The sequence below is a fragment of the Entelurus aequoreus genome, linkage group LG05 (assembly GCF_033978785.1).
Source record: "Entelurus aequoreus isolate RoL-2023_Sb linkage group LG05, RoL_Eaeq_v1.1, whole genome shotgun sequence".
NCBI lineage: Eukaryota > Metazoa > Chordata > Actinopteri > Syngnathiformes > Syngnathidae > Entelurus > Entelurus aequoreus.
In genome coordinates, this window is record NC_084735.1 from 52223867 (window position 1) to 52248587 (window position 24721).

Here is a 24721-nt window from a genome sequence, read left to right on the forward strand (position 1 = left end):
GTAACAACATCACACATTCTGACGCGATTTAGTAGTATTTTACAAAACAACATCACATTTGTAGGGCTATATAAATAAACATTGATTGATTGATTGTCTTCTGTTTGTTTGACTTGCTCTGTGCCACTGTGTCAAGGAAATTTCAAGTCTGCATTATGTGTTGACTGTCATTTGCTAGTGGAGTGTTTACTCGTTGCTTGTTGGTTACATTAATGTCAGCGACAGCTTCAAGGGATGGTTCTTATGGATCGAGCTAATGCCGCTCTCTGCACCAGGCATAAAGACGACGGCGACCATTACAGCTGCAAAATACTGGTAAGGAGTAAGTGTGATCTTAGGAAGTTTCTTTGGAAATATCCTGCATCTACATTCTTCAATGGATCATCCTTTGTACCAGGGAATTGATGGAAGAACACATTTCCAATAGCACTGGGCCTTGATCTTGTGTTATACTTATTTTACTACTTGTACTGATACTAATTCCATTCGTTTCAGATCGGAAAAGACAAGAGAACAGACGACACATGAAGTCGATACTGTGCCCAAATATAACTGCGCAGCTTTTTGCCAAGGCAACTGCCCCCTGCTTGCAAAGAGGTAGGGGACACAGCAAAGTTTGACCTCAGGCTGACCTACAAAGCATGCTAACACACCTTTATTCCATCCTGTGTTTAGCTTTCGCTTTATGCTTTGTTTGTGAGAGGCTCTGAATAAGAAAATAAATATCAACATTATATGTATACTGTATCAATAGGACTCTTTTTTTAAAGCATTAATCATGTTCACAAGTTAAACTTTACTGCAATGGAAAAACATGTATTTACTCCTGATATATCATCCAAACTTATTTGACTGAGTGTAGAATGTGATTATAAACAACTCGTGATCGCAATACTATCTTAGAAACCCAAAAAATCAGAGTGCAGACCTCAGCCAGGTTTAAAAATTCTGACTTTAGTGATCCAGATAACTGAACAAAGTTAGCCACCATCTGCAAAGCCGGGCCTCCCCAAAATGGCTGAAATGTGCAGCAGAAAATGACCAGTCTCCTCACAGTTGCTGCACCGCCAGGACCAATAAGGCTGTGCTGTGGAGAAAATCATGGGAACTATGATACCCTAAAAATATAATAAATTGTTTTCTAATCCAATTTCAAACATTTCCTGAAAGTTTCCTAAAAATGTGCCCATAACTTTTTGAAATGGTGAATGGTATGTATTTATATTTACTATACCTAAAACAATACCCAAAGCGCTTCACATCATATATCACATTCACCCAGTCACACACACGGATGGCGGAAGCTGCCATACAAGTGGCTAGCCATGACCCATCAGGAGCAAGGTGGGTGAAGTGTTTTGCCCGAGGACACGACGACCGTGACTAGGATGGCGGAATCTGGATTCGAACCAGGAACCCTCAAGTTGCTGGCAATGCCGCCCCACACTATCTAGCTGTAGCGGAATGAAAGAAACGGAGTGAACCCTCTTAACAGTCATCCACTGGGTTTTTTTTTTCTGCGGTGGAGGTGGGTGTGCAAGCACACACGCAAAAGTTTAACCTTCTTAGGTAAACGTAAATGAACGTAACAAAAATGATCAGCCTCAAAATGTAATGACCTGTTCTTTATCAGATTTCTGATATTTCCGAACGTTTTCATCAAAATCCACCCATAACTTTTTGAGTTGTCTATACCAGATGAAGGAAACAGAGTGAACCCTCTTGTCAGTCACCGCCCATCTTTGTCTCTGTCGGGGGAAGCAGGGCCGCGACCATACACACACACACAGAGGTTGAAGCTCGTAATGTAAACGCTTAGCTAATATAGAAGAAATGATCCAGATCAGCCCCAAAATGTAATGACATTCTTGAAAGGTCAATGAAAATCCGCTTGTAACTTTTTTAGTTATCTGAAGCGGAATGAGAGAAACGGAGTGAACCCTCTTGTCAGTCGTTCAATGTACAAACCCCGTGTCCATATGAGTTGGGAAATTGTGTTTGATGTAAATATAAACGGAATACAATGATTTGCAAATCCTTTTCAACCCATATTCAATTGCATGCACTACACACTACATGTGGATGCCATTACAACATTGTACCATGTCAGCCATGACTGCTTAGGGGGGATCACTTCACATGACAGATGCTCATTGCATCCAACTGTGCAACGGTTGTGCCACAGCCTGAGTCACCCCGAGCCCAAATTATGTTCCACAAACTGGCCCACCCTTCCTCCTTTACCCTGCATTTCCTCATCTGCTCTCCTCTCTCCACCACCGCCACCCCCTCTCTCTCATTTCTTCTGCCGTTGCCTCTGTATGTCAGTAAAGTCACGAGAGGGTGGAGGCTGCTTTCTGCTGGCTCTGCATTATGAGAGGGAGAACGAGGCCGAGAGCCTGTGCCAAGAGGAGCAATGCAGCACTGCATTATAGAAGCCGGTTCATCTCTCGCGCGAGTCAAGTAGAGAATCATTAAATACACTATGTTGATGATTAGCACCCGTATGTGCAGGCTCATCACTACTCTTCAACAGGCTTGCCAAATTCTGGGAAATTTCAGTTTCCCTTCGGAATAAACAGAAATTAATGCTTTTTTGTGGGGTGTCTTTGTATGAAATATTACACAAAATATGAATACATAACTTTCATAGAAAGCTATATAGGAATCCAACAATCAATTGTAACCAGTGGTGTGCTGTCAGGGCGAGCAAGGCCTTCTCTGCTGGCCTAACATAACCAGAAATCATGATCACCATTAAAGATAAAAGTATTTTTTTAATTTACTTTCCCTAAATATCTAAAAGTATTCATATTCTCTTCATGTCATATTATGCTCCTTCCAGTGTTTTGTTTTTTTTAGTTTCTAGAGTTTTTATCCAATCAGAATCAAGCTAGCTTATGTTGCCATGCTCTACCAAATCTGCCCGAGGCCTTCGGATTCAGCAATGTGGGCATCCGTGTGCTTTAAGCGAACGGGGACATACAGTTGATAGATAGTTGCAATAGCCAATCAGATCACGAGTTGTTGTTTGTACGGCCTTCTATCATGGGACCCATAACCTCCCTGCTTGGCACTCAGCATCAAAGGGTTGGAGTTGGGGGTTAAATCACCAAAAGGATTCCCGGGCGCGGCGCCGCTGCTGCCCACTGCTCCCCAAGGGGATGGGTCAAATGCAGAGGACAAATTTCACCACATCTAGTGTGTGTGTGACAATCATTGGTACTTTAATCTTTAATCTTAATCTAGATGGCCTAAGGCAGATATATATTGTGATGTTATGAGCCAGGGAACATAAGAACTCCATTACCCAGCATGCCACATTAGAGCATGCGCATTAGCCCCGTTTAGTGTATTTAATGTAGACATGCCGGCAGCGGGATGTTTTTGCTAGAGTAAACTTTAAGAACTCAGCCAACACGCCTCGTCTGCATCTTTTATGATTAGACAAGACAACACATATATTAGCAAGGCCATTTTCAAGAAGGATATTTAAAGAGAAACTACATCTTGTGAGACGATGTCGGCCAACCCCGGAAGCTAGCTCAGCTGTCGATGAAATGTGAGTTCAGATATTTTATTTCTTTATTTTTTCACGTTTAAAATGTTGTTTGACATTTTAATTTTGACAGTACCACGTAAGATATGTTTTAATTGCTGATGCGGCTTTATTGATTTTTAAATGCGCCAGAAAATAACCCGTTTTGTACAATGCCCAGTAGTGTGTAAATGTGTTTCTGTACAGTATTTATCCAGCAATGGTCATGTGGTGACATCAATTATGGTATTTTGAGAGGTAATCATTGAAGTGGGACATCACTGAAAGCCTAAGTGGGAAACGCACGGCTCACCACCGGTTAGAACTAATGGCAAGCAGTGTTGGGACTAACGCGTTACAAAGTAACGCGTTACTGTAACGCCGTTAGTTTCGGCGGTAACTAGTAATCTAACGCGTTATTTTTTATATTCAGTAACTCAGTTACCGTTACTACATGATGCGTTACCGCGTTATTTGACGTTACTTTTTATGTAGTATAAAGTGTGTTTTATCGGAGCGCTGATTCTTCTTGTGTCACAAACCGGAGAAGAGAGACCTGCGCTCTGTGCGTGTGTGTGTGAGTGTGGGGAGTAAAGAGAGAAAGGAGGGGGGGGGCGTGTCTGATCATGGCGGAGCTGCAGTCGAGTTTGTTGGAGATATTTTCACTACTTTTCTTTTGTCGAGCACAAAGAAAATAACATTTTAGTTAAATGTAAATTGTGCTTTGGATCAAAGATCCCATCTACTACCCAAAACAGCAATTTAAATCTGCTTAAACAAGCTACATAAGCAACATGCTTCGACGAAGCTAGTAAAGAGAGACAGAGACTCCAATGCTACTTCACCACCACCACTTAAGGATTAACTCTGCCTCTGCTCATCATTCAGCACTGAAGGTACACACTCTGTTAAGCAATGTTCCCTCTAATTGTTCATGTGTGAGCAAACGCAAAAAGTCCCTGAGCATTCAGTGGAGCCCATGTGAGCAACATCAGACGTGCACACTGTGGCTACACCAGCAGCACACCTGTCCCAAACCTGACTAAATAACAACTTACATCTCCATCCATACATCCATTTTATACCGCTTGTGCCTTTCGGGGTGCTGGAGCCTATCTCAGCTGCATTCGGGCGGAAGGCGGGGTACACCCTGGACAAGTCCCCACCCATCGCAGCTAGGGCCAACACAGATAGACAGACAACATTCTCTTGTTATAATCAAATGACAGCAGTCATTTCCTTTTCTAATATAAGTGTTTAGGCCCAATTACAATGACAATAACAACAAATATTGTTTTTCATGAACTGTGTACTTGTATTGTTTGTCTGGGTGGAGGTCCTGCTTTGGACATAATTTGTACCCCTTTCAGACATTGCATTTAGTTCCCATGAAAACATTCACAAGTTGCACAATGAGATGTAAGCAGGGGATCATGTGTACATTCCTGCAACTTCCTGTTTGTAAAAAATATATTTTTATTAGTACTTATTTAATATACTAACAGCATTTCATGATTAATATTTATAAATTAAGATTTCTAATAAATGACACTAGAATAAGCACACATTTGATTGGTAAATCATAGTGTAACGACCTGGAATGACACTTTATGTGTGGTGTTGGAGTTGTCCGACTTTTTGTGTGGCTGTAAACGCATCACTGGCTAAGTGCCATATGTGCATGTGTTGGCGCAAGTGAGAAAGAGCGAGCGGCTGCTGTTGATCTAACAAAGTTGCTTTTGGTCTGGTTTGTACTGCAGAAAATGACCACTTTTGCTAGATATCTTTTTTTTTACTAATGTTTTGGTGATGTGTTTATGGCCGACAATAAAGAGTTTTGCTCAGTAAAGTGATGGATGGAATTCATGTCCTCAAAGCGTCTCGACAGACGTTACAATATTTGAACAATGATGACGAAAACTGTTTTCTCTGTCGTGTCCGTGTGTCGAAAATTGTTATACGCTTATTTTTTTATTTGATTTTGTGCGTGGCATAGATTTGCCGTGCGCAGAGGACACTTGAGCAGTGCGCAATTGCACAGGCGCGCACCTTAGAGGGAACGTTGCTGTCAATTCTCTTATATACTCTTTCATCCTAGACTTCTAGAGTGTTTGATTATCACATCACTCTAAATGTATAGACTATAAAGTTCACAAACATAAAGAAGGATGCTAGTGGGCCAGGCCAATCTTTCCTTATCTCTAAACTAAAACTGGGGAAATGTGTAGAGTGTTCTGAGCTTCAAACATGATTTTGTGTCAGAATTCTTTGAGGAAAAAACGCCTGGTTAGACTTTGTGTATGTAGTGTGTGCCTTTCTTGCTTTACAGCTATGTTGTTATTATGCTGTTTGTTACTTATGTATGTTATGTTGCAGCTATTTAAAACACTTTTGTCAATTTGTTCTGGCCAGAAACAAATTGGCCTTTGTGACATATCTTTGTCTTTGTGTGTTGTATGTAGAGCACATTGCTTAGCAGAGTTCAGTGATGCAAATGCATGTCAAGTTGATCAACACATTGTATTATTCTCCAGTGCAATAACAGTACTGACATGAAGGTTAAAGGGCATTAATGGGAGCTTTAAAAAAAAAGAAGAAAAAAAGAAGTAACTAAATAGTTACTTTTCAAAGTAACGCATTACTTTTTGGTGTAAGTAACTGAGTTAGTAACTGAGTTACTTTTGAAATGAAGTAACTAGTAACTATAACTAGTTACTGGTTTTCAGTAACTAACCCAACACTGATGGCAAGTATATATAGTTTTATTATATATCTATGCTGTTGTCCTTGTCGATGACATATCACGTATACGCTTCAGACACTTGGCCAAGACCTACTCAGTGGCCTAGTGGTTAGAGTGTCCGCCCTGAGATCGGTAGGTTGTGAGTTCAAACCCCGGCCGTGTCATACCTAAGACTATAAAAATGGGACCCATTACCTCCCTGCTTGGCACTCAGCATCAAGGGTTGGAATTGGGGGTTAAATCACCAAAAATTATTCCCGGGCGCGGCCTCCGCTGCTGCTCACTGCTCCCCTCACCTCCCAGGGGGTGATCAAGGGTGATGGGTCAAATGCAGAGAATAATTTCGCCACACCTTGTCTGTGTGAGACAATCATTGGTACTTTAACTTTAAAAAAAAAACAAGCTAGCTAAAATGAGTAAAAAACTAAAATCCTTGGAGAGCTTTTTGGCAAAAGGAAAAAGGCCATGCAGGGCTCCCACTAATCCAGTTTTATTTGTCATGCATTTATTTTTGATGTATTTATTTGTGGAAGGCTGGTCCGTAAAAATAACGCCTGCATTAAACTGTTCCAAAAAAGGTTGGGGACCCCTGCTCTAAGTGATTATCGGAAACATCTTGGACTGGTTGTCGTGTGGCAGTGATGTGACTATCCCCTATTCGGCACGTCGCTACTTTTTCTCTAATTCCGCCAATTCACCTAAAATCATGTGGTACCACATTTCCATAACGCATGTAACGTCACGTCCCGCTGCAGAATGGGATCAAGCACTTGGCAGGCCAACAGTCGTATTCATAGCGGACTGATGCTTGTGAAATGTTGCAATTGCCCATGCCAACAAAGCAAGCGTGCCTCAGGAATGCGCTCGAAAGTAAAAGAAAGCCTCACTTTTCTAAATGCACTAGCTCAATGCTAATTTACCTTAGCTATGCCATTTATAATGGTACCGAACAATTTCACGTTGTGATTTCAAACACATCCAAAGTTGGAAATGAAAACTACAACTAAGATACATGTGACAATCAAACAGCTGGTGTGTGGTAAGTACAATACTTACACACGGTTTCCTCTAGATTGCCAAAATATCTGTGTAATGTTGTCATCGTAGGATTTGCATAATTTGCTATGATGATGTGATTTTCTTTAAAAAGGCACCAAAAATATAAGCACACATTTAAAAATAAATCTGTTTTTATTAATAATAATAATAATTAATCATTAATATTAACATAGATATGCAATATCCATACATACAATATCCTTTTGCTCTACTTTTAATTGCTGCTGTTCATTGTACGATGTACTTTGTTGAGAATTTTTTAGGTGCCCAGAGACTCAAAGTGACTTTTTCTTTTTTTTAAACGACTAGTGTAGCGGCTCTGCGTTACTGCCACTGCCGTCGCCTGATTGACAGGTAAGTGGTTTAGCCACTGGGCTAAAAGCCCGATCTGCTGACCGAGCGGCCTGCACACTCTTGAAAGCTGTCAGGGAGTGAGGTATACCAACGTAACGTACACATGGTCCAACCATCTTGGCTGGCCTCCATTACATAGCAACAAATCTAGCATTTATTTCTGGTGTTATTATAGACTGTACTTGTGTGAGACCAGTTCTGTCCCTTGATGTTCTCGACGAAAAGCGAGCTGCAGCTTCGCAGTTGGACTTTTTCCTCCTTAAAACCCACCGCTGTCCTCTTAATATTTGCACTTTTCCTAGCTCGATGTCCGCGGGTATATCTGGGACGTGTTCAAGTCATGTCCACATCGCAGACATGCTACATACGCTCCAGACAATCGCGTGCATTTTGTTTACGTCACATCGTGGCTCGGATGGTAAAGCTGTCTTGCCAGCAACTTGAGGGTTCCAGGTTTGATCCTAGTCATGTCCGTTGTGTCCTTGAGCAAGACACTTCACCCTGGATAGGGGCAGCTCCCGCCATCAGTGTGTGAATGAATGTGTGTTTGAATGGGTAAATGTGGAAATAGTGTCAAAGGGCTTTGAGTATCCTGAAGGTATAAAAGCGCTATACAAGTATAACCCATTTACCATTTAACATCCGGTTTCAGCAACGTTGTTTTCTGTGATCAAAGTCTATATTCGACGGTCAAATTTTCGGTGCATCATTAGTCAATAGTGCGCAAATAGTAATAATAATAATAATAATAATGGATTAGATTTTATATTGCGCTTTTCTATTGTTAGATACTCAAAGCGCTCACAGAGAAGTGAGATCCCATCATTCATTTACACCTGGTGGTGGTAAGCTACAATTGTAGCCACAGCTGCCCTGGGGTAGACTGACGGAAGCGAGGCTTCCAGTTTGCGCCTACGGCCCCTCCGACCACCACCTATCATTCATTCATCATTCATTCACCAGTGTGAGCGGCACCAGGGGTAAGGGTGAAGTGTCCTGCCCAAGGACACAACGGCAGCGATTTGGATGTCAAGAGGCGGGGAGCGAACCTGCAACCCTCAAGTTTCTGGCACGGCCGCTCTACCCACTACGCCATACCGCCCCAATAGTATAGTATAGCATAGTAATAGTATAGTATGTGTATGTGTAGTATGTGTACATACATCTAAGCATCAGTAGATGTATATACACAGCGAATACCCTGAGCGATCAGTGACAGCCAGGAAAGACTGGATGACAACCATGAAGAGTGTGGTGACTACTGGAGAGTCAGTGACAGCCCGGAGAGACGGCAACCGGGGCAGAAAGGGTCGGCACCCCAATTTGCATCCTCTGTGAGGAGGAACCCAACCAAGCTACGATGAACCTAAAGGAAAAATACCCCCAGGGGAGCCCGAGAGGGGGGGAGGATGAGCACCCCAGTCGGACGGACTTAACGTTAACAGACCTAGGCAACGGACAAACGACTATGAGCGCGCAGTGTACATGCGGTAAAGTCTGCAAGAACATCCATGGCTTAAAGATCCACCAAGCGAGGAAGAAGTGCCTGATGGGAGCAGAAGCAACACAACGCACAGGTGTTACACCTGGTGAGACGCAGGAGGTGCCAGGCCCGGAGTCACCCCATAGTGCCCAGAACCTCCATGTGTTGCAAACTGCTCCCTCGAGCATCAAGTCTGAACGGAGGCGGATCAAGTGGCCTGCAGCTAGCATGACCTCACTCTGGAAGCAACTCGATGACGATGTCGACCAAATTCTGGAGGCAACGGCGAAGGGAGAAGCCGACGGGAAGCTGCAAGCTATGACAACAATCATTGTCAGCATTGCAGCTGAACGGTTCGGCGAGGAGGAGAAGAGAAGCTCCGGAACCACGTACTCAAAGAACCACAGAGCTATAAGGATCCATAACATTAGGCAGGAGATGAAAGCGCTGAAGTTCCAGTACAAGGCGGCAGGACATGAGGAACGCACTGGCCTGGCCCAGCTGATGTGCATCCTTCGTAAAAAGATCAGAATTCTCCGTCGGGCAGAGTGGCATCGGAGGCGGCGACGCGAGAGGGCACGTAAACGTGCTGCTTTCATCGCTAACCCCTTCCAGTTCACGAAGGATTTGCTGGGACAGAAGCGCAGTGGCAAACTGGCCTCCTCGCAGGAAGACATAGATCAACATCTGAAGCAGACGTACAGTGACCCCGCAAGAGAGCAGGAGTTGGGAGAGTGTAACAACCTCATAGACCCCCCTGAACCAGAATTGCAGTTTGATATGTCGGAGCTGCAGCTAAAGGAAGTCAGGGAGGTTGTCCGCAGAGCGAGGGCAAGCTCTGCACCGGGACCGAGCGGCACTTCATACAAAGTGTATAAGAACTGTCCCAAACTCCTGCAGCGACTGTGGAAAATCCTGCGAGTCTTCTGGAGAAGGGGGAGGATCCCTGAGCAATGGCGAGTGGCGGAAGGGGTATGGATCCCAAAGGAGGAAAACTCCACTCAGCTGGACCAGTTCCGCATCATCTCCCTGCTGTGCGTTGAGGCAAAGGTTTTCTTCAGCGCTGTTTCCAAACGACTGTGTACCTACCTGGCAAAGAACACCTACATCGATACATCTGTCCAGAAAGGCGGCATTTCAGGAATGTCAGGATGTATGGAGCATACCGGTGTGGTGACGCAGCTCATTCGGGAGGCTCGAGAGAACAAGGGCAACCTATCAGTACTGTGGCTTGACCTGGCAAACGCATTCGGCTCCATTCCGCACAAGCTCGTTCAACTCACTCTGATGAAACATCATGTACCCAGCAGGTGTAGAGACATCATTGCTGATTACTACAGCAATTTCAGGATGAGGGTCTCTTCTGGACCAACAACATCCAGTTGGCACAAAGTGGAGATTGGTATTATCACAGGGTGTACTATCTCTGTGACACTGTTCTCACTAGCCATGAACATGCTCACCAAGTCTGCTGAGCCAGAGTGCAGAGGGCCCCGCACAAATTCCGGACAAAGGCAACCACCCATCAGGGCATTCATGGATGACCTCACAGTCATGACAGAATCAGTTCCAGGCTGCCGTTGGATTCTGAAGGGACTTGAAAAGTTGGTGGAGTGGGCCCGGATGCGTTTCAAACCCGCCAAATCCAGATCAATGGTGCTGAAGAAGGGGAAGGTGGAGGACAAGTTCCGGTTTAACATCACAGGCACGGCCATTCCAACAATCTCAGAGAAGCCAGTCAAGAGCTTGGGCAAGGTTTTTGACTGCTCTTTGAGAGACACAACCTCCATCCAGTCGACATGCGCTGAGTTGGATGGCTGGCTGAAATCCGTGGACAAGTCAGGCTTACCTGGGAAGTTTAAAGCCTGGATTTACCAGCATGGCATTCTTCCCAGGATCCTGTGGCCCCTCCTCATCTACTCGTTCCCCATCTCGACAGTTGAGATCCTAGAACGGAGGGTCAGCAACCACCTCCGGAGATGGCTGGGACTACCTAAGAGCCTGAGTAGCATTGCACTCTACGGGAACAGCAACAAACTGCAGTTGCCTTTCAAATCCTTGGAGGAGGAATTTAAGGTAACTAGAGCCAGAGAAGTGGTACAGTACAGGGACTCAAGTGATCCGAAGGTGGCCAAAGCAGGGATCCAAGTGAGGACTGGCAGGAAATGGAGGGCAGAGGAAGCAGTTCAAGAGGCAGATGCAAGGCTGCGACACAGGAGCCTGGTTGGAGCAGTCACACGGGGTCGAGCTGGGCTAGGATTCTTTCCAACTCCCCAACTGAACACTAGGGGGAAAGAAGGCCGACGTCTTGTTCAGGATGAGGTGAGAGCGGCAGTGGAGGAGACAAGAACCTGCAAGGCTGTTGGAATGAAGCAACAGGGAGCTTGGACAAGATGGGACAATGCGGTTGAGAGGAGAGTGACCTGGGCTGAGATTTGGAAAGCCGAGCCGCAACGCATCAAATTTCTCATCCAGGCAGTGTATGATGTGCTCCCAAGCCCTTCAAACCTGCACACATGGGGCATAGCAGAGACACCAGCATGCCCACTGTGCTCCAAGCGAGGAACCCTGGAACATATCCTCAGTTGCTGTACAAGGGCACTTGGAGATGGAAGGTACAGGTGGAGGCATGACCAAGTCCTTAAGACCATCGCTGAAGCCATTAGCACAGGACTGGCATTGGCAAAACAGTTCCACCCCTCCAAGAAAACCATCGCCTTTGTCAGAGCTGGGGACACGCCAACTCCTGCTAGTAGAACATCAGCAGGCATCCTGACGTCTGCAAAAGACTGGCAGTTGTTGGTGGACCTTGAAAACCAGCTGAAGTTCCCCAGCCACATCGCAGTCACCACCCTGCGACCAGACATTGTCCTTGTGTCTGAGTCCACCAAACAAGCTGTGCTGCTGGAGCTGACAGTCCCGTGGGAAGATCGCCTGGAAGAAGCCTTCGAGAGGAAGCTCTCCAAGTATGCGGGACTGGTCAGCGACTGTCAACAGGCTGGTTGGAGAGCAAGGTGTTTCCCTGTGGAGGTTGGATGCAGAGGATTTGCAGCCCGTTCCTTGGTCAGAGCCTTCAGCAGTTTGGGTATCGATGGAGAGAGAAAGAGGAGAGCCATCCGCAGTACCACCGAAGCGGCGGAAAGGGCCTCGAGACGGTTGTGGCTCAAAAGAGGAGATCCTTGGAGTCATGGTAGCTAGCGAGCCGTCTGGACACAAGCCGGGGGATTTGATCACCCCCGGTTGGGTCGCTTGGAGGAGGGCGTATGACCAGTTGAGAGACCCGAAACGCCCGGTGAATCCAAGAGGTCACTGAGGATGTGTCCAGACTAAGCATCAGTAGATGTATGTACACAGTAAATAGTAGGTTATATATATCCATTCATACTGTAACGACCGGATAGTGGTAATGTGTCATGTACGTGTGTTTTTTATTTGATGTTTATTTTCCCCGTGATCACAAACACACCATCTGTGCCTGAAGGCGGATTGGCGCAGAGTGAGGAAGTGTAGTTGTGTGTCAGCGGAAGCCCGGAGACAAAAGTTTTTGCACGGGAGGTAAAACCTGTAGGAATTGGGACGGTTTTTAGCATAAGCTTTGTAATAAAAGTTAAAAATAGCGAGCGTCTGACTTCTGACTTCTTCTGCAGACTACAATACATTATATCTATATATATGTAAAGCAAGAACGAATACAAAATACAAATGTATTTCAGTTTTAGGAGATAAATGGTGGAACAAGCTCAGTGATGAGTTGAAGACATGTACTTCAATCAATCAATCAATCAATGTTTATTTATATAGCCCTAAATCACAAGTGTCTCAAAGGGCTGTACAAACCACAACGACATCCTCGGTACAGAGCCCACATACGGGCAAGGAAAACTCACCCCAGTGGGACGTCAATGTGAATGACTATGAGAAACCTTGGAGAGGACCGCATATGTGGGTAACAGCCCCCCCCCCCCCCCCCACCCACCCCACCCCCCCTGTAGGGGAGACCGAAAGCAATGGATGTCGAGTGGGTCTGACGTAATATTGTGAAAGTCCAACACATCAGCGAAAGTCCAGTCCATAGTGGGGCCAGCAGGAACCATCCCGAGTGGAGACGGGTCAGCAGCGTAGAGATGTCCCCATCTGATGGACAGGCTAGCGGTCCACCCCGGGTTTGGAGCAGAGTAGAAAAGAAAAGAAAAGAAACGGCAGATCAACTGGTCTAAAAAGGGAGTCTATTTAAAGGCTAGAGTATACAAATGAGTTTTAAGATGAGACTTAAATGCTTCTACTGAGGTAGCATCTCTAACTTTTACCGGGAGGGCATTCCATAATATTGGAGCCCGAATAGAAAACGCTCTATAGCCCGCAGACTTTTTTGGGGCTCTGGGAATCACTAATAAGCCGGAGTTCTTTGAACGCAGATTTCTTGCCGGGATGTATGGTACAATACAATCGGCCAGATAGGCAGGAGCTTGACCGTGTAGTATTTTATACGTAAGTAGTAAAACCTTAAAGTCGCATCTTAGGTGCACAGGAAGCCAGTGCAAGTGAGCCAGTATAGGCGTAATATGATCAAACTTTCTTGTTTTTGTCAAAAGTCTAGCAGCCGCATTTTGTACCATCTGTGATCTTTTAATGCTAGACATAGGGAGGCCCGAAAATAAAACGTTACAGTAATCGAGACGAGATGTAACGAACGCATGGATAATGATCTCAGCATCGCTTGTGGACAAAATGGGACGAATTTTAGCGATATTACGGAGATGAAAGAAGGCCGTTTTAGTAACACTCTTAATGTGCGACTCAAACGAGAGAGTTGGGTCGAAGATAATACCCAGATTCTTTACAGAGTCACCTTGTTTAATTGTTTGGTTGTCAAATGTTAAGGTGGTATTATTAAATAGATGTCGGTGTTGAGCAGGACCGATAATCAGCATTTCCGTTTTCTTAGCGTTGAGTTGCAAAAAGTTAGCGGACATCCATTGTTTAATTTCATTAAGACACGCCTCCAGCTGACTACAATCCGGCGTGTTGGTCAGCTTTAGGGGCATGTAGAGTTGGGTGTCATCAGCATAACAGTGAAAGCTAACACCGTATTTGCGTATGATGTCCCCTAGCGGCAGCATGTAAATACTAAAGAGTGCAGGGCCAAGAACCGAACCCTGGGGAACTCCGCACGTTACCTTAAAATAGTCCGAGGTCACATTGTTATGGGAGACACACTGCATCCTGTCAGTAAGATAAGAGTTAAACCAAGACAAGGCTAAGTCTGTCATCCCAATACGCGTTTTGATACGCTCTAATAAAATATTATGATCAACAGTATCGAAAGCGGCGCTAAGATCAAGAAGCAGCAACATAGATGAAGCATCAGAATCCATCGTTAGCAATAGATCATTAGTCATTTTTGCGAGGGCTGTCTCCGTAGAGTGATTTGCCCTGAAACCGGACTGAAAAGGTTCACGGAGATTGTTAGACGCTAAGTGTTCATTTAGCTGCTGTGCTACAATTTTTTCGAGGATTTTCGAGATAAACGGAAGGTGGGACACCGGCCGGTAGTTTACCAGGAGATCAGGATCGAGGTTAGGTCTTTTGAGTAGAGGATGAATAACCGCTTTTTTGAATGCTAGGGGAACAGTGCCAGAGGAAAGTGATAAGTTTATAATATTTAACACTGATGGACATAGTAATACAAAAAGCTCCTTGATAAGTTTCCCAGGAATTGGGTCAAGTAAACATGTTGTTTGTTTTGTCCTATTTACACATTTTGACAATTCCTCCAATGTTATTTCATCAAAGAGAGAGAAACTATTTTGGAGGGCGGTATCCGTCGTATATACAGTCGTATTTGTGTTAATAGAACCCAGTTGTAGCTGAGATGCATTGTCTTTAATCTCTTTTCTAATGACTTCAATTTTCTTATTAAAGAAATTCATAAAGTCATCTGCTGAGTGGGTGGAGCTACTGGGAGAAGTCCCTTGTTGGGTTAGCGATGCTACTGTACTAAACAGAAATTTAGGATCATTTTTGTTGAGGTGGATGAGATTTGAGTAATATTTAGCTTTAGCTGAGGTAAGCATGCGTTTATAAGTTATTAAACTATCACACCATGCTTGATGGAAAACCTCACTTTTAGTCGCACGCCATTTGCGTTCCAGCTTTCTACATGATAATTTCTGGGCTTTAGTTTCTTCTGTAAACCATGGGGTACGCCTTTTAGGGGCCCTTTTTAGCTTTAGCGGTGCTACAATATCAATGGTGTCGCGCAGGGTGTCATTAAAGTTGTTAGTGAGGTTATCAATAGAGCCCACATAATTTGGGAATGGTGCCATTACCGAAGGCAGTAGGTCAGTAAGAGTCGTCGTTGTGGCAGCATTAATGTTGCGGCTGCTATACTAGTTATTATTATTATTATTAGTTTGTTGACAATGAGTCAGAACTTCGAATTTTATAAGGTAATGATCGGACATTACTTTAGTGTACGGGAGTATCGTAACTTTAGAGGTGGTGACACCCCTGACAAGCACTAGATCTATCGTATTACCGTTGCGATGCGTGGGTTCATTTATTATTTGTGTAAGACCACAGCTATCAATTATAGTCTGGAGCGCCACGCATGGAGGGTCCGATGGGGTATTCATATGGATATTAAAGTCCCCCATTATGATTATATTGTCGGCGTGCGTCACTAGATCAGCAACAAACTCTGAGAATTCACTGATGAAGTCCGAATAGGGCCCAGGGGGGTGGTAGATAACAGCCAGGTGGAGAGGCAGCGGTGTGACAAACCTCAAAGTGAGCACCTCAAACGAGTTATACTGTATTTATTATTTAGGTTAGGTGTAAGATTATAGTTTTCATTGTATATTAGTGCGACACCCCCTCCCCTTTTAAGAGGTCGGGCAACATGTGTATTGGTATAGTTAGGAGGAGATGCCTCATATAGCGCAAAAAAATCGTCTGGTTTGAGCCAGGTCTCGGCGAGACCAACGACGTCAAGTTTGTTGTCTCTAATGACTTCATTAACTAATAACGTTTTGGAAGATAATGATCTTATGTTTAAAAAGCCCATATTATAGGTAGTGGGCTGTTTTGAGGATTGTTTGTTGAAATTATCCGAAGTAGCAATATTAATAATGTTGCGTTTATTATGCGTATTGCACTTTAAATAGTTTCGACCATATCTAGGAATTGATACGACGGGGATATTCAGATTGTTTGCTTGATGTTGCGATAAACTGAACGCATCAAAGTTAGCTACCTCAGTACAATGTATGTCTGCCTCTGACACGGTCACAAAAGAAAAAACATTATGTGAGTTGTGTTTTATTCTAAGATAAGGCTGAAACGACGCGTCGACGTAGTCGACGTCATCGGTTACGTAAATACGTCGACGCCGTTTTTGTGCGTCGACGCGTCGCATAATTACGTCACACTACCGTCATGGCGGAGCGCAAAGCAGACTGTGCGAGCGAGGGGAAAAACGCACGCCAAAAGTCGTCAAAAGTGTGGGAGTATTTCAATACACAGCCTAATAATGTTGTTGTATGCACACTGTGTCGAGCGGAAATGGCATATCATAGCAGCACAACGGCTATGAACGAACATTTGAAAAGAAAACCATCAACCATCAACTAGTCAATCGTCCGCGTTAGCATACGTTGTCATCATTACACAAATACATGAATGTGTCATTTGTATCTGCTAGGGGTGTAACGGTATGTGTTTTGTATTGAACCGTTTCGGTACGGGGCTTTCGGTTCGGTACGGGGGTGTACCGAACGAGTTTCTAAGCTAAAGCTAACTTTATCTGCTAAAGTCTTAACAAGTTGCTTTGCTTGTCTGCCTCTGTCTCAGCACGCAGCATTGTCCCACCCATACAACCATCTGATTGGTACACACGCAGCATTGTCCCACCCACACAACCATCTGATTGGTACACACGAAGCATTATCAGCCAATCAGCAGTGCGTATTCATAGCGCATGTAGTCAGCGCTTCAGCGTCGAGCAGATAGGTGTTTAGCAGGTGAGCATCAGGCAGCGGACTCTCCCCAAATGATAATAAACACCTCCCAGTCAACTACTAGTAACATCACTATGAGCCCGTTGACCTACTAGAAACTTAAACTGCAGCTCAGCTCGCTCGCAGTCCTGGTTTGAGGTGAAGGCTAATTACCTCTCAGTTCCAGCCACATCGACCCCTTCTGAGCGCCTATTTTCAGCTGCTGGGAATATTGTAAACAAGAAAAGAAGCAAAGCAAGTAGACATGCTAACCTTTCTTCATTACAACTGTTAGTCACTCACTGGAATGAGTAGAATTGGTTATTGTGTACTGTGTTGGACTGGATGTTTATTTTGCACATTTTAAAAGCAATACTTAATGTTTACAGTGCTCCAGAATATTTAGATTGGCACTTTTTTGTATTGGATGTTTATCTTTATTTTTGCACATTTTAGCAAATAAGCAATACTTTCACTTTTGTTGAAATGTTTACACTGTTGTTACAGAATATTTCGTTTTGCACTTTTTTGTATTGGACGTTTATCTTTATTTTTGCACATTTTAAAGCAAAATAAGCAATACTTTTACTTTTGAAATGCTTATACTATTGCAGAATATTAAGATTTGCACTGGATGTTTACTTTTATATTTGCACATTAAAAAGCAAATAAGCTACTTTTAATTTTGTTAAATGTTAAAAGTTTTAAATGTTTACATTGTTACAGAATATTTTGTCATGTTGTTGTCAATGTTGACTGAGTGGCCATACTTTTTTTTTTTGTAAATAAAAACCATGCCTTTTGAAAAAACTGGCCTACTTTTATTTTTTCATCTTCATTTTAAATAATAATTTTAAAAAAAATCGGTAAAAGGAAAAATAATCTATAGATGAATCGAAAAAATAATCTATAGATTAACCGATTAATCGAAAAAATAATCTATAGATTAATCAATAGAAAAATAATCGTTAGCTGCAGCCTTATTCTAAGAGAATTGCTATGTGTGCAGGGATTATCCAGCCTGACGCCGGCTAGTTCTAGTTTAAATGGCTTCTTACCCGGAGACTCCACGCTTCTTTGGTTAGCTTTTCTCTTTGTTGTTAGCCCAGCTCGCCATCCCCGCTTCTGCTTCCGCTCGCACCGCTTACGTCGTCTCCATTCGCGGTCACCGCTAGCACTTGACTCCGCTGCTACAAAGGCCGCTCGATGTAGCCCACGAAGTATTCCCATGCTAGCGAGGAGGTCCACCGTACATGCATCTTTCAGTCTATAACGACCCGATCCATCCACATCCAGAATTGTCTGTCGGTCGTATGTGATCACAGAGTGTTCACGCTTTGAGCCAGCCATGAAATTGACAGAAATGACGGGTGTTTTTTGCCAAATCGCTCTACACTCCCAAGAGCGTTAGCATAGCCGCTGCATTCCCATGCGCCGCCATCTTGCCCATCTTGCCATCTTTGTTAAGGTTTAAGAAAACATTGAAAGGTGAAATAATTGAAAATTATAAAATATAGCAACGATTACTTTCATCCCATTGATTTTTTTTTTCTTTTTAATGTTGATGTTCCAGGTAATCTTATTTTCAGTGAAGGTATAGGATAGGCTGAAGCTTTGGCTTCAGCCTATTCCTTTTTCGGTCATGCTTTTTCTTTTCTTTTCTTTTTGTGTGTAAATGTGTATGATTGTTATATATGTATAATTTGTACTCTTAAACTGGTCACACAAAATGGTTAATGGTTGATTATATGACCGAAATAAACTTATTTCATTCATTATTTCATTCATTCATATCGCTTGAAATTGTTTTCAAGTAAAAAAAAAACACTTATTTTGAAGGTTTGGTGACTACGATTTTTCTGTGGCGGTGTGCCACGTTTTCTTACATTAAGGGGAAACCCTGTTACAGTACAACCACTTTGTAGAGCTCAACAAAAGAGAAGATTGGCACATTGGTCTTAACGGCAAACACTACTTCCTGACTACGGCAACACATCGTAGCCTATAAACTGCTGCCATCTAACGTTTTGGAATTGCATCTGCATTCAAAATCTACCATATATTACTTCCAAATGAGACTCGGAATCAGAATCAGAATAGTTTTTATTGCCATTGTTTGAGAACGGGTTCACAAACTAGGAATTTTACTTGGTGCAATCGTGCAACATAAAACATATATAACACAGAATAGAATAACATGAGCTGTAACTGAGCTATCACATCTTGTTATTGTTCATGCGCCTGATGGCCGGTGGGGCTGTCTTTGACCAAGGATTTTTATTATCAAATTTGATGTGTTTTTTGTTTTTTCAGTGGCATTTTTTTAATAGAAAAATAAACAGAAGATCATATGTAGTAGTGTACACTGACTAGGTGTCAGTAGCATCATAGGGATGCCAAAGTCTTGTACAAAAATAGTATGGCCAAATAAAGACCAGGTGCCATGACTACTACCAACGACGTGAGCGGCTGCAATTGCTGTCGTTTTGACTTCAGTTTTTCTGACGAAATAAACCAAAATAATATGTCAGTAGAAATGTTCACATTTCAGCCAGCAATTCCACTCCCAACTAGAGAAAACATTTTGCGATAAGTTGTAGAAGATTTATTTTGATGTTTTAGTTGTGCTATGCTAACATTAGACCTGCTATAACGTCATAAGTGATTGTAAAATGGGCATCATACACAAGTAAACAAACACACATACCAATTAGAGTTGTAGTGCAGGTACCATTACATTTTTTCCAAAATAAATCAGAAGTTACTCACCAGTTATACAGTATTTGAGTATTTTTTAATGTAATACTAATTTTTACTCAGAAATTGATTAGGATGACTATATTTTACTTTTACTTGGGTCATATTACTATAAAGTAACAGTACTCTTACTTGAGTACAAATTTTGTACACTCGACCTATCTTTGTTCGTATGAATGAATGACTTTCCGCTTTTTAAGTGTGTCTTGTAGCGGTTGCTTTAAGGACATAATTCACCACACCTGTTTACTTGATTTTGTCATCATTATTCACTGTCAATGTTCGATTGTGCAAATAACAATGTTGTTTTTGTTTAGCATTCCTTGGACATCGCATGAAAATGGCAGTTCCCCTTCCAGCGAAGGTTACTGCCTTTGCAAACTCCCCCCACCCCGCCCGCTCACGGTTAAGGCTCTTCAGAAGTTCCTTGGCATGGTAAATGTTTACCATTGTTTCATCCCCCGGGCAGCTGACCTCATGCGGCTGCCGTATGATGCCCTTAAAGGGGCTGCTCCCAAGCACATGGTGGACTGGTCTGACGCGCGGCACAGTGCTTTTCTGGGGGTCAAGTCTGCTCTAGCTAACACTACCCTGCTGGCACACCCATTACCTGATGCTCCTATTGCAATCACCACAGACGCGTCAGACTATGCTGTAGGTGCAGTGCATGAGAAGTGAGTGGGTGGCACTTGGCAACCTTTGGCTTTCTTTAGAAGGCAGCTACGCCCGTGCGATCTGAAATATAGCACATTTGACCCTGAGCTCCTCGGCCTCTATCTGGCCATACGTAATTTCCGTTCGCTGTTTGAAGGAAGGCCTTTCACAGCTTTTGTGGACCACAAACCCCTCACTTTCAAGATGGCCAAGACGGCCGAACCGTGGTCGGCTCGGCAACAGAGGCACCTCTCCTACGTTTCCGAGTTTACGACAGACATCCAGCACCTTGCTGGTAAGAGCAATGTCGTTGCTGACTGCCTCTCCCGAGCCGTCATGGTCGCTGTCCATGTGGGGGTCGATTTTTCACAGATGGCAGTTGACCAGGCCGACGACCCAGACATCCGAGCCCTGAAGGCTGCAGCCACAGGGCTACAGTTGTCTGAGGTTCCATTTGAGGACACAGGTGTTACGCTCCTTTGTGACGTCGTTACGGGTCGGCCACGACCCCTTGTGCCCGCCATTTGGAGGCGCCGTGTGTTCGACTCGATACACGGCCTTTCCCATCCTGGAAGGAAACCTTCCCAGCGGCTGGTTGCTGCAAAATTCGTCTGGAGTGGACTGAAAAAGGACGTTAGGGACTGGGCTTCCACATGCGGGGCATGCCAGCACTCAAAAGTGCACTGCCACATGCGGGCTCCACCGGCACTGTTTACGGTTCCGCAGCGGCATTTTGACTTTGTCAACGTGGACGTGGTCGGGCTTCTCCCATCTTCACGCCGCTGCACATACCTCCTCACGATGGTCGACAGGACCACCCGCTGGCCGAAGGCAGTACCTCTGACGTCAGAACGCGCGTTCATTGGTACGTGGGTTGCCCGTTTCGGTACCTCGTCAGACATATCCGACCGGGGCTTTCAGTTCACTTCTGAGCTCTGGGCCGCTGTGGCGGAGAGCTTGGCAGTGAAACTCCATGTGACGGACTCAAGCCGCCTTGTGGGTTCCATGGACCATCAAATAGCGACATCTTTGAGCAGTTTGACGTTTGTTTTATTTTTTCAAACAAAACCTCAGTCCCGGTCGCTTTTCAGCTCCTCTTCTCCGCTCGCTGGCTCGTCGTCTCGGGCTCTCCTCCTCTCTCGCTCCGCGTCAGCTTTTCGTTGGCTCCTTCCAGCCTTCTCTTCATCTCTCTCTGCTGCTCCCCTTTTCTTCAGCGAGAGGAGATTGGATGATCGTGCCCAGGTGCGTGGATCGCACACCTGGTCACGATTGCGGCGTCGCTCCCGGCGCGCCCCGCCTCGCCGCTCGCTCGCTGTCCACGCCTCCTTGCCGCCATCTTGGGCCGGGCCCCGGTGTGCCCTGCCTTGCTGCTCGCTCGCCGGCCCCGCCTCTCCACACTCCACCACACGACGGCGTGTCACCCACAGGCCAATGGTATGTGTGAGCGGATTCACCGATCCATGAAGGCAGCGTTCAGGGCGTCCCTAAAAGACAGTGCTTGGGTAGACAAAGTCCCTTGGGTGATGCTGGGAAGACCTGCAATCTTCCTCGGCAGAGTTGGTGTATGGCCAGCCTTTGCGAGTGCCAGGTGACTTTATTCCTAGCACTACGGCACCTTGGTCCGCCGGTGATCTTCTCGATGCTGCCAAGGGTTTTGCCCCCATCCACACTTCTCAACATGGCCTTACGTCGTCTCATGTTACTGCTTCGTTAAGAAGAGCGGCATTTGTTTTTGTTCGCCACAACGCCCACCGCGGCTCCCTTCAGCCTCCTTACGATGGGCCATTTCGCGTCCTGTAGAGCGGAGACAAGCATTTCCTGTTGGATATCGGGGGTCGGTCTGAAAGAATCACGGTGGACCGGCTTAAAGCGGCCTACTTGGATCTTAGTCAGCCGGTTACCACGGCCGTACCCCCGCGCCAGGGTCGTCCGCCCGCTCTACCTAGGCCCCATGATAATGTTTTGCATCCTTCTATGCAGGCCCCCGGGACCTAAGACAGTGCAGATACCCTGCCGGCCCCCCCTGCTGAATCCCCGGCGTTAGTACCAGTCCGGCGCACCCGGTCTGGTCTGCCCGTCCGTGCCCCTGTTCATTGACTGTTTAGTTGTTTTTTTTGTGTGATGGCAAATTCTGGGGGGGACGTGCGTAGCGGTTGCTTTAAGGACATAATTCACCACACCTGTTTACTTGAATTTGTCATCATTATTCACTGTCATTGTTCTATTGTGCACATAACAATGTTGTTCTTGTTTAGCATTCATATATGCAGTTAAGAGTGAGTAATTCTGAGCGGCCCCTTTAAGAGACCGTCAGGAGATTTTCCCAAAGATGGGGGTTTGTTGTTACCGCCATTTTTGAGTCGTGTGATTTAAAAAGTCAGTCATTCTCGTCTTTGATGAATAAACGACGCACACGTTTTTGTGTGTCAGAAGATACTTCAAGTTGTCTTGCTTTCGCATTACAAGCACAACCGTCTATTTTTTGGGGTAACACTGAAATGATTCGCACCATGGTGTGAACGTAAAGTGGACACTTCCTGTGATTTCAATCAATCATTAAATCAAAGTTTATTTATATAGCCCTTAATCACAAGTGCCTCAAAGGGCTGCACAAAAACCACCTCCAGGTAAATGTTTGATCAATCAATAGGCCAGTTCTATATTTGGAGGTGGAGTCTTGTTTCTGTTGGAATGTAAATCATTTAGTCAAGACATTGCATTCGGGGCCCAGCCAGCCATGCACACGCATCTTTGTAAAATATCACATTCACATACTGAATATAATTTTCAGGATTGTAACTACAGAGAATGATATCACTGCATCACGCCATTAATACTGGAAATCAAAGCTGACCAGCGTCATTATAAAATCCTCATGTTGTTTTCATTTAGTTGACATCATAATGCTGCTTTTTAATTGCATGCAGAGAGCATGATAGAAACCTGACCTGATACACTTTAACTTTAGCATTCTCCATACATCTCTCAAAAACATTAGACTATACAAAAAACATAATTGGGGACTTCGAGCCACTGAATGACATGCTTCTAGTTCTTTACGCAGTCTTTTATAATAGACAAAGATTCAGAATACCAATTAACACCATTTTGCATAATATTCCCAAAACAGTAGTGCCACTAAGAAAACAGCGTGGACGCAACTAAACTGAATTTAGCAGTTTACCCCATCTAAATAAAAACTTCAAGAGACACACGCAATCATACAGCACTGGACATAAGCCACTACTAGCATTTTGTTTTAATTAACTTTTGACAGGCGTTCCCTGTAGCAGACAGTCTGGTAGGGTGGCGGCTTGGCAACAGATTGTAATAAATAATCACTCGAGTCAAAATCTGATAGAAACGTGTAATTCATAAATAAATGCTGGTACAAATCAAGCAAAACCTCTTAATAATGATCAATGATTGAAATGCATTGCTTAAAGAGGCTGTTTGCAACTTGGTCACGGTTCCATTTTTTAAACCAGACAGTACCACGGGCTCGCTTATGTTATAATTAGTGGTTCAAAAGAGAATGTACAATTTTTGAAAAGTCTATATTTTTCACAATTACTAATCATATTGGAATAAAATGCCAGTCAGTCCAAAAAATGTGTCTCGTCCACACAAATATGCAGGGGTTGCGTTCATGAACATAAAAGCATTCCAAGAGAAGCAACTAACAATTTGCAGTCATGTTGTTGTTACGATAGAATATACATTCAATGATAGCTAGTGTTAGCTATCCAAACTACACACAAAGCTGGTGCGTGTGTACTTGTTAGGTATGGCCGTAGTTATGTCATTGTGTGCTGAAAGAGGGCGGGATGTGCTTACAACACATCCAAAAGTTAGCGCCCTCTAGGTAGCTGGGTAAAGATCGCAAAAAGCCCCTTTAACATTGTTATGATTGGCATACAGTGTTCCCTTGATTATTAACACAACTGTGGTGCTGTTTTTCAATTTACAATAATACATCGTAAAAAAAACAATTTTAGATATTACGGTTAAAAAAATGGCAGGTTGCCAGAACTTCAAATAAAACAGTGAATTTTTTTCATTTACAGTAATGTGCTGTAAAAATATCGATTTTATGGTAAAAAAAAAAACAACAACAACCTGGCAGCTCAGTCGAC

The 24721-nt window shown here is 44.1% G+C and overlaps 3 protein-coding genes across 3 annotated transcripts in view; 1 reads left to right on the forward strand and 2 right to left on the reverse strand.

Annotated features, from left to right (window-relative positions):
* The window catches only part of sptbn4a (spectrin, beta, non-erythrocytic 4a), a 107024-nt gene that overhangs the window by 61733 nt on the left and 20570 nt on the right, over positions 1-24721 (reverse strand). The window lies entirely within an intron of this gene.
* LOC133649506 (uncharacterized) lies at positions 8923-12677 on the forward strand. Its single transcript, XM_062046095.1, has 2 exons — positions 8923-12302; positions 12659-12677. Exons 1-2 carry the CDS (start codon positions 9055-9057, stop codon positions 12675-12677), a joined length of 3267 nt encoding a protein of 1088 aa, XP_061902079.1. The 5' UTR covers positions 8923-9054.
* On the reverse strand, positions 13428-14300 carry LOC133649773 (uncharacterized; the record flags this gene model as incomplete). The annotated part of the gene is made up of 1 exon (XM_062046428.1): positions 13428-14300. A coding segment is annotated over one exon (873 nt), but the record flags the coding sequence as incomplete, so codon positions are not given.

What these genes read in the sequence shown, in the direction of transcription:
- LOC133649506 (XM_062046095.1), top strand. Translation starts at nt 9,055, where the DNA reads ATGAACCTAAAGGAAAAATACCCCCAGGGGAGCCCGAGAGGGGGGGAG.